This window comes from Branchiostoma floridae, chromosome 14 (genome assembly GCF_000003815.2).
Source record: "Branchiostoma floridae strain S238N-H82 chromosome 14, Bfl_VNyyK, whole genome shotgun sequence".
Lineage (NCBI taxonomy): Eukaryota > Metazoa > Chordata > Leptocardii > Amphioxiformes > Branchiostomatidae > Branchiostoma > Branchiostoma floridae.
Genome location: NC_049992.1, coordinates 4,803,332 through 4,818,016, shown reverse-complemented (window position 1 = coordinate 4,818,016; position 14,685 = coordinate 4,803,332). Strand labels below are relative to the sequence as shown.

General features: G+C 43.5%; 1 protein-coding gene across 1 annotated transcript; it reads right to left on the bottom strand.

Annotated features, from left to right (window-relative positions):
• Positions 1-8,082: 8,082 nt before the first annotated feature.
• On the bottom strand, positions 8,083-11,598 carry LOC118430276 (transcription factor HES-1-B-like). The gene is given in 6 exon segments (XM_035841010.1): positions 8,083-8,758; positions 8,761-8,798; positions 8,800-9,448; positions 10,132-10,219; positions 10,605-10,700; positions 10,882-11,598. Coding segments are annotated over 6 exon segments (1,002 nt in total). The 5' UTR covers positions 10,924-11,598; the 3' UTR covers positions 8,083-8,669.
• Between the last annotated feature and the right edge of the window lie 3,087 nt (positions 11,599-14,685).

Sequence of the window (14,685 nt, the reverse complement as noted above, 5' to 3'; positions counted from 1 at the left end):
GTAGGGTCTGCTTGGAGACTAGTTCCGTACCGGTATGTCCGACACGTCAGTCCCTGTGTACACAACAACAATAATAACAATTATCTCGAGCTTCGCCACGAGTCTAAGTCTGTGAAATAAAACATGCAAAACGGGCCCTCGCGTCTCTTTGGAAATGAGTAGCCTCAATATCAGGTTTCTTGGTGGGACTTTTTTGTTGCTTTCTCATATATTTTGTTTTCTCTGAGGAGGGTGTTGTGTCATCTCCTGACAGACCTAGGCTAGAGCTTCTCGTCTTGTATGTTTTACAGACGATCCTCTCTGCTGATCTCCAAGCAGATGTTGGGAGGCAAAAGTAACGATGTTTCCTTTCAGTACTTGCTTGAAGGTAACTCTGGTTCACATTTATCCCTGGGGTAACCTATATCCGTTGCATTAAAAATTTTAGTATCTAGGGATATCAAGTCGACGGAAGGTGGTTTCAAATTGCAATGTATTCGAAACATCGCATTTTGAACCAGTCTGTAGATGTTAAATCCCTAAGTACTTTTTTTAATAAAACGGATATAGGTTACCCTGCGAATAAAGGTGAACTAGCGTTACCGTCCCTGCCACGCGCGTGTGCGTCTCGGGCTATAACACTACACACAGGGTTCCGTACCGGTATGACGTCCGCCTCACGTCTAACATACGTCCTGACACGTCCGACACGTCAGTCCCCGTGTACACAACAATAGCGGCCCGGCATTATCTCGGGCCGCGCCACGAGTCCCCGCGTTCTCACGACCTCCGTGCCCCCAGATAATTACTGAAGCATTCGGCGGCTTCGGTCGCCTTTGTCTCGCCTCGTGGGAACCACGAAGTTAATGTTTCTGCGCAAATCACGCGGACAAAGGAACGCCAGAAGGCCCGGAGATATTTAACAAGATAAATACATTCCGATGAACCCTGCCCTAAACGGCAGGCGCGCCCTCCTCCACCAGTTGTCTGTGCTCACTCAGTCAAGTGACGACCAAACAACGCGAGATTTTACGTGATCATGAGCAGGGAAAATCGCTGCCTGGGGGGTTAACCGACGATAAAGTTTATTTCTTGAAGTAAACGTTGCCATAAAACGTTCTAAAAGTTCACAAATGACTCTCATTCAAGTCATTTGGAGATAACAGTTATCAGTGTAATCAACTAAGAAATATACTAGAAATATTTCGTTCATTTAGGAGTACAAGTAGAAACGATTGTCGTTCTCAACGGGTCAAACGTTGTAAACTTTCTATGTGTGTGTATCATCTGTGGATATAGCTATGCAGATCCAATGAATGTATTTATATATCCTATACCTTTAGAACTCAAGTGCCCCATTTTGTAAGAGTTTCTATGTCATATATATGACATGCATATTTAGATAACGGCCTTATATAACGTCCTTGATAACAAAGACTAAGCTACGTACGAATGCTGTTCTTCTGGCCTATCAATTACAAATTGATAGTTACCTTGTCTCAATTATAAGCTGACTAACCTGCTAATTTAATAAAGGAATGTTTCACGTCTTGTTTGGGAAAACGTCTCACAAATAAATGCGTAACTTCTAGAAGTGCTCTAGAAAAGCAGTCCACGATGTAACGTTGAATTCATGCGAAGATTCGACATCTAGACCTGGAAAAGGTCGCGAATTTGGGACGATGCCAAATATTTACACCTGTGAAGGCCCCCATTTCTCTAGACGGCGCTCGCACAACGACGTCGCTGTGACCTAGCGGTGACCTGAATCAAATGTGAGTAGATCTATGCCTTCATATCATTATTGAAATATCAGGCAAGAGGTAAATCAAATATGACTGAAAAGACAACAATATACATATGGGGTAAATTTTATTTCTTTTTTTTTTATCTACAAAATTCGTTGAGCGATATGTCTGATCACAGGTCGTCGCCATGTCACCGCCCTAGTCTCCACCAGACTCCGGATCGCTGGAAAAATCGTAGAAATGGAACAAATAGAGGAGTAAGCCGGCCAGAGAAATATAACCGGCCAGGGAACAGTACGCGATCTACGGATCTAGGATCGCGAGCTGTTCCCTGGCTGGTTATATTCCTCTCTATTTGTTCCATTTCTACGATTTTCCAGCGATCCAGAGTCTGGTAGAGACTATCACCGCCCTAGTTTAATGGGGGAAGAAGCTTAAGTGACAGCGATATTTCTTGCTCACCTTCTACCTGTACGGGAGTCAATGAATGAATGAAGACCTTTATTGTACTTTTTTGCTTTCTGACAAGCTTAGTACAAGTCAAGGTGAATAGGATACATCTCCAAGTGAAGTACAATTTGTGTAGGGTGTCATACATGACTAAGACTACAAAGTCTAAAGTATACTAGTACTAGTATACACAGGTTCAATTTCTTCTCGCTTCTTAAAACAATTGTAAATGAAGTTGCAGGTGGAGTTTAGAATACATGGTTTGTCTAATTGTATGAGAAATGCAAATTTTTCAGTGTTATTTAGATATGGAAAGCATGGGAACTTATCTTTTACATAATTGAAGAACATATTTCTCTCATTGTTGTATTGTGAACAGTCAACAATAAAATGACACTCGTCTTCTATCTTGTTTAATCAATCAATGTAGAGCTTGGTCCACACGTGTGTGTATATTCAAGTCCGTTTCAGGTTCATATGGAATTCTAAGCCGCAGGTCGCTGAAAAAATAGTCGAAATTGAACAAATATTAACACATAACATGCCAGAGAAGTTAGCTGTCGGGGGAGTATGGGTTGCAAACAGTTGATTTCGTTGGCAAGTTATCTGCAGTCTGTATTTTTTCAATTTCTATTATTTTTCTCACCGACCTGTGGAGCCTGGTAGAGGCTAAAACGTCCATATTGGATCTCAAACGGACTTGAATATACATTGTAATAGTTTATTTCCAAATCACGCCCGAGGGCTAATTGCATAAAAAGTCTCAAGAACTGAGAGAAGTAAAACTAGTGTCTAATCAACTACATGATATTATAAATACTATTGTCGGGTTTGACTTCTTCTTTGAAGGCAGTGATTAATGAACTGTCCCACGTTCTGTATGAATATATGCACACGTGTGAACCCACCTTTACAGTTAGCATAGTCATAGGACATTGACGTATGATTGATTCATCAGTGATTCCACCTTTGACTCCCTTCCAGATTAGGTTCACTGTAAAACCGTAGTCTCCTTTACAGACTTAGAACTAGGGGCCTCGGTTTTATCTTCAACACGGGCCATATTCTGCCGTGGGACGAGTGAAAGACAATACAATATAAATACCCCCCCCCCCACACACACACACACGCACACACAAAACAAACGAAAGCGCCCTTAGAAGTCTACGAAAGAGACCATTTTTTGGTGGAAAATTCTGTGAATTACCAATTATGCAACATTCAGAACAAAGCAGAGTTCAATGTGAATAGTGAAGAGACTGTTCGCAATTTATTTTTCGCAGTTTCCACTTCATATAAACTTAATATTAAGAAGTCCACAACTTCCCTGCGTAACTCGGGTGGCAACCTCACTGACACCACGCTGCAACCGCGTGATTCGGCAGAGCGCTCAACAAATGTCATCGATTTAGTTCCGACAGCCCTCATAATGCTAAGATAGGCAAATATATAAAATATCGCTTTGTGATAAGAAAGATAGTGACACCCATGTTTAGCTCCATACCTTGATGGTATGGAGGTTTCTTATTATTCTATATTGTTTAGTTAGTAGAGTTTGAAGATTTGTTCTGTACCCACTTTTTTGTAGTTTATATTTGACCACTTTCTGTCGTGTCAATAAAGCTTGTTTCATATGAAACTAATTTTTTTTTGCGCTTACTGTGTGTTTTCTTGGTCATACCTTTGCAGCTTGCATTATATTCACATTTTGAAGTCAATGATTACACAATTCAGTTTATGTTACAGCCAGTTCGTTGCGTGATCACCGTATAGTGAAACAGGACAAAGATACAAAGTTTGGTTCAAGGCTTGGTGAGTTCCCACATCAAACGTGCCATTTCAATAAAACTGTACTGCCTCGATACGCTTACGAAAGTTAGACATCCAGGTAAACAACATTCAAATAGAATTCGATCTCTACAACTGGATAAAAAACGAAGATTTACTTCCGGGCGTTTCAAGTGACATCCATCACTCTTCTTCAGTGTCTCTACTCTAGGCTGAGGAATGGATGTCACTCGAAAAGTTCTGAAGTAAATCTCCGTTTTTTTATCCAGATGTAGAGATTGATATGTATTTGAATATGTACTGTCTTGAAATATAAACAGAGAGAAATTGACAAATGACTCTAGAAAGCGTCTACGTCTTCTAATATATTTCACTCTTTACATTCATTCATGTTTGAATATTCTGCAAAAGAACTTCTTGTTTGTCTAAACTGTTTCAAATCAAGCAGATCTAACAGGGGCAAAGACAGTATCAAATTGGATACTGTTTACTCATTTGGATACTGTCTTTGCCCGCGGATAGATCTGCATGGAGGTTAGCCCCGGTAAACTGACCAGAATGACTTTCAGGCTAACTCTGTATCAGAATGATGTGAATCTGTGAACCTCTTTTTATTCTCTACCGACGTTTCTTACCATTGAGTTGAGTTTATTGGGATGTCTTTTAGCTCAGATTGAGCAAATCCTCCATGGCTCATACATGTACGATAAAAAAACATACAGTATATACAACTACATAAACAGATACAATAACATACACTCAGATACAAATCAGACATACATTAAGTCTAAAATCACGAGTGGGGTCGAAGGGCACATCTGTGATATCCACTAAAAACCATTATGATCCGTAAAATTGGCATATCATCCTCTTGAACAATCGGGTGTCAGAGACGATCTTCAAATCTCTAGGTATCATATTCCACAGCTTTACCGATCTGTAAGTAAATGTTCTCCTCCCGCTGTTGTTCCCAGGCTAGGATTCGGTAGTCTATAATCATGCAATAGTAGAGTTAGGGTCATACTTATTAGTGTGATGGAACGGTTTGGTGTTTGTTTGTTTGTTTGTTTGTTTGTATTACATACCCGGTACTCATGGAGTAACACCAGGTTTGTACTGAACTAGCTGTACTGAAAAAGCTGTATATCCGAACAGATTCATTTCATCCACTCACACCGGGACGGACCCTTACTCTTTTTAAAAAGTGTGATGGAGTCTTTAACGTGCTCGAATATTGGGTCTCCTCAAACGCGGGGCCTCATTTACGTCCGATGCGAAAGGCATCCAAAATCGAAGTTAGCTTCTCATTTTCAACTGAGGGCACAGCATCTTAGTCTCTACCAGACTGACTACACTGGCTGTTACAGGGAGAATAATTTGCCTGAGGAGTATTGCTTCCAGAGGAGTTGGCCGGCCGCGCAGCCAGAGGGAAACATTTAGCTTAAACTGGACTGACTCCCCTGGCCAATCGAATTCTACGGTCCCCACACCCCCGTAGGAAACCCTGGTGGAGACTAACAGCATCTGAGCATGCTTGGGGATACGAACCCAGGACGGCACGGACCTCTGGGGTCTGGGCCAAACACCTCTAGTTTTTTTTCTATTTTGCTTTTGGACAGACGAGGACAATGTGGCACTGCACTCTAGTTTTGGTAACTTATAACTTATTTGGTATATTAACAGTGCCACATACACGGTACAGACAGAAGGTACCAATTTTTACACCTGGGTGAAGTGAGGAAGGTCGTGTAAAGTGTCTTTCTCAAGGGAACAACGTCGGGGGCACGGTGGGGATCGAACTCTGAACCTCTAGGTTCCGAGCCGAACGTTCTACCAGTTACGCCACGCCCGACGCCACAAAACACATTGCCAAGGTTATATTTCCTCTGTAGAAGTTTGACCTTCTGTCTAAAAATGCCACCGCGTGTCTGCTTCTGTCACAAAGCGAGCCTTAACACAATTACTCTTAGTTTATTTCAAGGAAACGAAAGAGAGGGCAAAGAGACGCTTAGTTTCTAAATTCTAAAACTAGAAACTTGAGAAATTAGTTTGGCTAAATTTTGATGAGAGGCAGGTAAACGAGTTGTGCTCAAAATACGCTACGAGGTCAAATTAGCGGATCACAAAGAAACTACATCTGTCCGTCTGAAACTTGAACTTAACAAAATGACAACTATCAAAAGAGGTAGTTTGCTAAAAATAGATACTCTGCATTCTAACCCGTCTCCACATACCTGATGTTATTAGCAAACACAAATCGTTACATTCTGTTCTGTAGGCCTGTGTCCTAATCGCTTATTATCATACGTTGTTATTTCGAACGTTACTTCAGGAGAGTTGAAGCCAGATTTCCACATCGCCCTAACAACAGAGAGGTTGTCATCTACAAGCAGATGGGTCTTCTTCATCTCGTGTTACCACTTATGCTACTTCACTTTTGCTACACTTATGATGTTGGGTAAGGGCGCGGTCACAGGTCGTGCGACTGTCGTACGATTTTGATGCCATGTATGGGAATTTCAAGCAGGCCGTGACAGAACCAATTGCAACCACCAACATGGATCCAAAACTGCATTTTATGTACAAAGATAGTTTAACTTTGCAGGAGACGTACATTTTTGTCCTCCAAAATACCAGAGGTTAGTGATCGTACGACGATCTCACGATCTATGTGATCACGCCCTTAATTGTACCATACCTGAGTTCGATGCGGGTGTGCTGTGTAGTATACCGGTCCATATTTTACGATATCACACAGGCTTCTACTTGTATCACGAGGGATTTCATTTTTTTTTAGATTTAAAAAATTCGAGCGCACCTCTCTGACACTGAATGACAGATGTGATGACTTGACTGACAGAGACCAAATCGTCGTAAAACATCACGATCTTTCACCCTTACATCTGCTTGGAGATCAGAGAGGCACTTCCTTCATTACATCGACAATGTCACCTTGTTTACCGCGTGCTGGCCGGAAGGAACACAAAAGTTACTTGTTCCCTCCCCGTTGCGATGACAACGCATACGTCAGACGTTTCAAACGCTAAATATTGACTCTTTTCGCCCTGTTATAAACCCTATGGCCGGACTAGGTGTGTTGTGGTACTCTCCAAGCAGAGGTTCGGCTCCGACTGCTTTGGACGTGTTGTTTGGCCTCTTTTATCGACTTTCTATTTTGAACTTGTTTTCTCTATGTCTTCCAGCGAACATAGAGAAACCATTACAAATTAGAAAGCCTGATAAAAACCTATAAAAAACGTTAACAGCCAAAGTCGAACCTCTGCTTGGAGAGTAGTGTTGTATTACAATGACTGACTGTTCTGAGGTTAAGCAAGGAGGTTGAAAAAGGAACCCTTTATTTTTTACGGGTTTCGCTTGGAATTTTTTTTTCGTCCGTGACCTCTCGTTAACTACGGGAACATGTGGGACCATGTGTACTGTGGAAATACGGGAAATAAAATGGACACCATCTGTCTATTGTAATTTTACTTTGGTGACCTTTTAGATGATTTTACCGCTCGTGCAAGACTTAAATTAAGATCCCGTATTTGGTGACCAACTGCCTACTATTGTCTGTCCGAAGTGGTCATCTACAGGGTTACCTAATCTCGAACCAGATCCACGGTGCGTTATGTATAGTATCAAACTCCGGTGCCCGTTTGACTCCCTTAGCCGGCTATAGTCCCTGACCAGCTTTGATACTATCTTATGGCACCGTAGGATCTGCTTGGAGATTAAGGGTTACCATCCTCCCAAGTTTACCGCTAAATCTTTTCGCTTGCTCACCACGAAAAAAAAAACGAGTCGGTGGTTACAACGGAGGACGATGCCCTAGCTAATAAAGGGTTGACTGTTGGCCAGCGACACAAGAGACCCAGTACAAAAGAAACGGTCAGCAAAAGTGTATTATGAGCCCAAAAAGACGAAAAGAAAGCACAGATAGCCTACTAGGGAGGCTAGTTGGCTGTACTGTTTATGCTAGTAGTACTAGTAGTACTAGTAGCTGGATCTGACTTACGTTTTAGACGTGCCATCTTACTGTAGATGTATGTATCTAAGAATGTGCTACTATCGTCTACAAAAATAGACCATTGCTAAATCATAAGGAGAAGCCATATAACTTTTGGTCACATTTATTCACCCCTTGCCTCGAGGCAAGGAAATTGCAACACACACTTGTTCAGATACACATCATCATGAATTCATGATCACAAGGTACAAAAAATAACATATTTCTCCAGTACTTAAGTTTCGACTGACACTGGTTCAAATACACGGCATTTATGATTATTCAATGGTTCACACAAAAACATATTTTTCCTGTATATACACTCTATACATCTTTACAATTTGATTCAATAAGAAATTCGAAAAAAAAGATATGTCAACGCTCAAAATGTCTAGCCTGGGTACCATCCGGTTTGTAGTTTACTCCTACGTTCACTTCTGCTACCTGTCTGGGGAATTATATAATCAACTCTTTTTTCGTGGAAAAATTAGCAGAGAAGCGACTGTATATAGAGTATAATAAAATTCGGAGTGAGAAGCGACTGTATAAAGTGTATGACAAAAGTTAGAGCGAGATGCGACTGTATATAGTGTATAACGAATGTCAAAGCGAGAAGCGACTATATGTAGCTATGTAACAAACGCCGGAGCGAGCTGCTATCCGGATGGTACCCAGGCTACAAAATGTAAATTTCATCACCAAGGTCTCCACATTTTCTCGGGCTCGGCAGGTTGGACGGGTGGAGCTTGCTGGTTGGCGGGTCTGGCGTTTGGCGGCACCGGTTGGGACGCCGACGCTGCCGACATGGGCACGTGGACGACCTGCGTCGCTGTCGGCGCGCTGCTAGTCGGCAGTCCCATAATGTTCATAGCCGGGGGGATACTGGACACGGTTGGTTCCTGTGCGGACGGCTGTATGGGCCCGCTCTGGGGTAACAGTCCGGTTGGAGGAGCATAACTGGCCCCCGTGAGGACAGTGGGGTTGGTGTAGACCGGGATGAGATGACTCGGCATCTGTCCGCCTGAGAAGACTTGGCTCGGCAGGAGCACCGCCACCGGCTCGCCCCCGCCGATCTGCCCGGACACCAGCGGGATTCCGCCGTAGACTTTCGCTTGGAGCGGCGGCTGGGAGCAGGACGCTTCCGGAGGGGAGAGCTGGAGGTTGGGTCTCGGAAGATTCACGCTGGCGGCCACGGGGAGGGTGGCGGAGGAGGCCGCGGCGGGGACCTGGACCTGGACGGGCCGCCCGTGCGCCATGGCCGGGCCGGACGCGGCTGGCGGGACGGTGGGGCTGGTGTAGGTGGATGTGACGGGACTGACGGTGTGGCAGCAGCCCGCTAGGTGGTTCAGGAGTCTCTGGTGCACCTCAGTCTCCACGGTACTGGCGGAACCAAGGAAACTGCTCACCTCCGTCATACACTCGTTAAAACCCGCGCGGTACTGTCCGAGAACATTCGGGTCTGTGCTTACGGCCGCTATTAAAAAACAACAACAAAACAACAACAACAATAAGTACCAACAATCTCAGATACCAACAACTGGCACTTTTGTATAATATTTGTTCTTCTATTTGTTGACATTAAGCAAATGCCACATCGTCTTGACCTAAACAAATAGCAGCCAACAAGTTGATAAGCAGAAATCGTACAATGGTCCTAGCCTCTGCCAGGCTCCATAGGTCGCTCCAAAAATATCTAACAAAAGTACTAAATAGACAGATAACATGCCACAAGCTGTACATCAGGCCGGCTAATTCTTCTAGCATTTTATCTTTCTATTTAGCCAATTTATGCTGTTTTCCCAGCGACCTGTGGAGCCTGGTAGAGACTACAGTGGTCCCAGTACAATTACAGCAACGCCAGTCAGATCCTGTAATGACGGAACCGTCCTGATAACATATGTTAGACAGTCGGTATCCATAGCAACTTGGGACGCATTAAACCTGTCACAGGCGCCAATTTGTCTACTAGACAACTTCCCAAAGCCTTTGGAAATAATGGGCAAGTTGTTTAAAGACAAAATTCTACTGTACAAGCCTATCTGTCGTCGTAATGTTTACCATCTTTATACTCTTCTCTGGAGTCAGGTTCTACTTAATAGCGTTGCTTAGTATTACATATATTAATAAGACATTTTCGTGACATAAAACATAGCCTACCAGCCACATGTTGTCTCTGCAGGTTCCTTAGATGTTTGACGGTCATCTCCAAGATGTCAGCCTTCTCCAGTTTGGAATGACGCGAGCTCTGAGAACGCAACAGGAAATAGAACATGTATTCAGCATGCCTCGATGTAACGTTAAGACCCCGACGCCTCGCCCAGCCAACCACCTGTTGATCAAACTTGACGGTAAAGTAGGACTGTTTCCTCGTCAGATTGTTACAGACAAGTGCTTGTCGTGTGTCATCGCTCCACTATAGTTTTGTTACTCACGTAGTAAACAGATCTGCGTTCTAAACAGAACTTCCGTTCCGACGCTATTAAGTACAGGGACGCGTCGGTCTAGTTACCAGGAAGAGCCTACATTAACTTTGTCAAGAAGCCTTTTCTGTGTTTGCAAATGAGTCTATAAATCGTAAGTTACTTCGTTGGTTGTATCTAGAAATTGATAAGGAAACACAGACTACTTACATCTTTCTTAAGCGCGTCCAAAATCAGCGTCTTCAGCTGGTTTAAACTGTCGTTGATGCGGGCCCGTCGTCGCTTTTCCATGATGGGCTTGGAGGACTGTGGGTGAAATAAAACATGTCAAACTTATGTTGATATCAATGTTTTCATACCCTGTTCTTAATCGGCACACGTATAACACGCGACATGGAACCGTTCTACCTGTAAAATATACCTGACGCCGACCTGCGTTATTATCATTTTTGTGTTGACAAAAAAGTGCTAAATAGTAGTTCCTCACCTTGCGTCCTTCGCTGGGTCTCGAGTCTTTTTGTTTTTCCATGGCGGAAGTTTGTAGGTATGTTCCTGGGTGTGTATGGGTGGTGGAACGTGGCGTGTGGAGGTATGACGGCGGGGTAGTCGGTCGGCCGTCCGTCGGTCGCGCTGTCGCACCGTCCGCGGGAGTGTGGGAATGCGCCGATTAGAAGTGTTTGTATTTAGTATTCAGTTCGGCTCGTGTGAACGGCGCTGACAGGCTTTTCCCACAAGGCATTCCTTCACTCTCCCTCCAATCACTGCAGCCGGCACACCTCCGACCACGTCTGTGACCTTCTCTCCCATTGGTCGAAGTCACCGATGGTTCGCCGGTCCTCGCCCGTGATTGGTCGGTTGTTGCATCTACCCAGCCAGCCATGCGCAATCCGTGCTGACAAGTGACATCTGCAGTCGTGCTATTACAAAGTGGCGGGTCAATTATCCCGGGGAAGCACGTGCCAAGCCCTTTGTGCCGGGCGTGTGGAGGCAGAGAGCCCAGTGTGGGAAAACCACGCCCCCAATTGCTTGTCCCGACTATTCTCTAAACAAATGTTGAAAAAGGTAAACAGGAGCAGTGATAAGTGCCCCCGCCTGAGTGACGGGTTCAGGGATGAAAGGTAACGACCCCATAGCGTCCTCGCAGGTCTACGATGATCATCTGCAACTACCTGTTGGCGGCCTTGGGGGTCTTGGCACAAATATACAGACGTTGAAATGTCATCACGGTCACGTTCGACTAACATTTGATGTCCAGGGGATATAAGCATAAGCAGGGTTGAGTTCATAAGACATGATGTTGATATTTTGGGTGTGAAAGAAATACTAGTACATATACATATAGCTAAGGTGGACTTTAGACTATGTAAATGTTTACACGATACGTCATAGCACGCGACACCGTCGGAATAACACCAACTTTGAACTTCAAGGTCTAGTTCAGCATCGCGGCAATACACTTCAAAAACACTGCCAAATATCAGTACACACAGCGTGTCTTTAGATGAAAAAATAGGCTATTAAATACCCTCAAATATCAAAAGGATCCCTGCTCACAAACAAAAGCAAGAAATCACAGTATGCACTTGCACATGTATTGTATTTTGTCAATTTCCCTAACTGTCACAGAGAGATGTACCAGCGAACGACCAGACCATTGTCAATTTACAAAATTTTAAATTTTAGGTTAAATACAGCAGTTTTGATATCGTTATCGATGATTGAGAGCTTCAGGATTAGTCGTAAGTGGCGAGATTATCCCGCCCTTATCGTCATGACGCCATCCGACGTCAAGTCACGTGTCGGGTTCGACGGACGGTCTGTCTGTTGTCCACGCGTCGTCAAACCCTGCAAGCGTCCATGGCAAACTCTACAGGCGGGCGATTTTGGAGGCTTATAATATTAATAGCCTTTATTGCACATTCATGCCCTATCGGGATAAGCACATGTCATAAAGATACGAAATACACATGATGACATTGAGATGGTTTCTAAGACTAATCTAAAACATGGGTTCTAAAACTACTCTGATATAATTGTTAATAACCTTTTTTTTCCTGATGGGATGTTGGATCTATCAAGGAGCTTTTGATGAAAGCTCCTTGGACCTATCTAGTATTTGTACTTTGTTGTTGTGGTCGGTCGGCTAAGGATGCTACCGGTATCGTCCAACCCTTCACCAAGCCCTACTAGACTGACTACGTAGGCTATTATAGGGAGACCTTATCGTGAACTGGCAAATTTCCCGATTTTTTTTTGCCAAATTCTACGATTCCCGCTTCTCCGTAGGACGGTGGAGGCTAATCTCAAGGGGTTCCTCTGCGGCCGGCCTATCGTCACACCTTGCAAGTCAATAGCATTAGGCGCGTGTCGGTCCCGTAGCCGTGTCGTGCAAGGCGGCAGCGTGAACCCGTGAGCCGTCGCGTGTCGCCGCCCAACAGTCGCCTGTTGCCCGCCCGCCGTCACGCCTGCAAGCCGGTACCGTTCCGTCGCGTGTCGGTGCTGTAGTCGCGACCGGCGCGTTCTGTAGGCGAGCGTCCCGCGCGCGTCCACATCCGGATCGAGTGTCCGCCATGTGTGCGTCGTGCGCGCGGCTACCGGCACACACACTCACCATGCTCCCTTCCACACTCGCTGGGTTCCGTGAAATATAGTGTATAAATGATGTTTTCTGTTCACGAATGCAATATTTATACTAATTTACATGAAAGACAAAATGTCATCCATAATAATTGAAGCATCGCTTGCAAACACTGGGAGAAAAAAAACTATGCTGCATCTAAATCTATCGTTTGCAAAGCCACGAAACATAGAAAAAGAAAAAGAACTTTATTACGCAACGATCGTACACGGTATAATGTATGGCAAACTTATCATCCTAATTATTAAAACAAGTATTAAACATAGTACATATGCAGATTATGAATATAGAATGAAATTTGACATCATAATTTCTAGAACAATAACATATAATGCTTAGCTACCAATGTAGACTTGTAGTATAACTTGCCCAACTAGACTGGATAATTTGCCAGATGAATACGTTCATATAGAGTTCACAACACGATATACCAGACTCCCTGTGCTTATAAAACTTCTTTGACGTACGAATTGGTCAACCTGGTTGGCCAATTTGTAACATTGGACATCTGATAGACATTACATCATGGTATGCACCGCCGGTAACATTTTCACCTTTTCTATTTCTGATTCTGATACCCAAATGGTGTTAACTTCGATAATTGTTTATTTGTTAATTGCAGTTTACCACAAAGTGAGAGGAAGAGCAGAGCAGGAGCAGTTTACTTTACGTACAATAAAACCAAACATAGGTTTCGGTTGGGGGGATGATACAGCCGTATGAAATTCCACTACATTCTTCCGACCGAAACCTTTGCTTGGAGAATAGTAAAACAACAGCACACCGCTAGATATACAAAGTCCAAATACAAAATACGGTGTATTCAAACACTTTTAGCAAATTGACAACAACAATAGATCAAACAGAACACTGGCATTATAGTCTACTATTAGATAAATCATATAAACTCAATTGTTTCAATATCAGGTCACCAGAGGTCGTGTATTGTATTCATAATCAATATTGATATCAATACATGCTATCTATAACCCTTGAGTCCTTGACCCTTTGAGTAGGATGGTCAAATATTCGTACTTAACCTATGCAGTTGGTATAACCACCATGAAGGTTGGTAATTGATCATTCAAAACAAAGCAAGATGCCTTTTGTGATAATGGCAATACTGACAACAAGTCAACCCAAATAATTAAATCATTTCGGTGTAGGCAGGGTGTAATCATTGTACTTGGAATCTGTGGACTTCGCTTAAAGGTGGGGTCACACATGCGTATATATTCAAGTCCGTTTTAGGTACGTATGAAGCTCTTAGTCTCTACCAGGCTCCACAGGTCGCGGGGAAAATAGTACAAATTGGACAAATGTAGTTACATAACATGCCAGACGAGTTAGCTGACCGAGAAGTATGGTTAGCGACCCAGCTAATTCGTCTGACATGTTACCTGTTTATGTTTGTCCAATTTCTATTATTTTTCCAACGACTTGTGTGGCATGGTGGAGGCAAATACTCCTATGCGCGCCTCATACGGACTTAAATATATACGCAGGTGTGACCCCACCTTTACTGTCCGCGCATGCTCCGGTATGTTGTGGACGTATTTCTAGGCCAGTATACCGCTATGCCACCATTATCCGCGGGGTAACCTATATCCGTTGTTTTTAAAAACAGGATATTTAGGGGTATCAAATCAACGG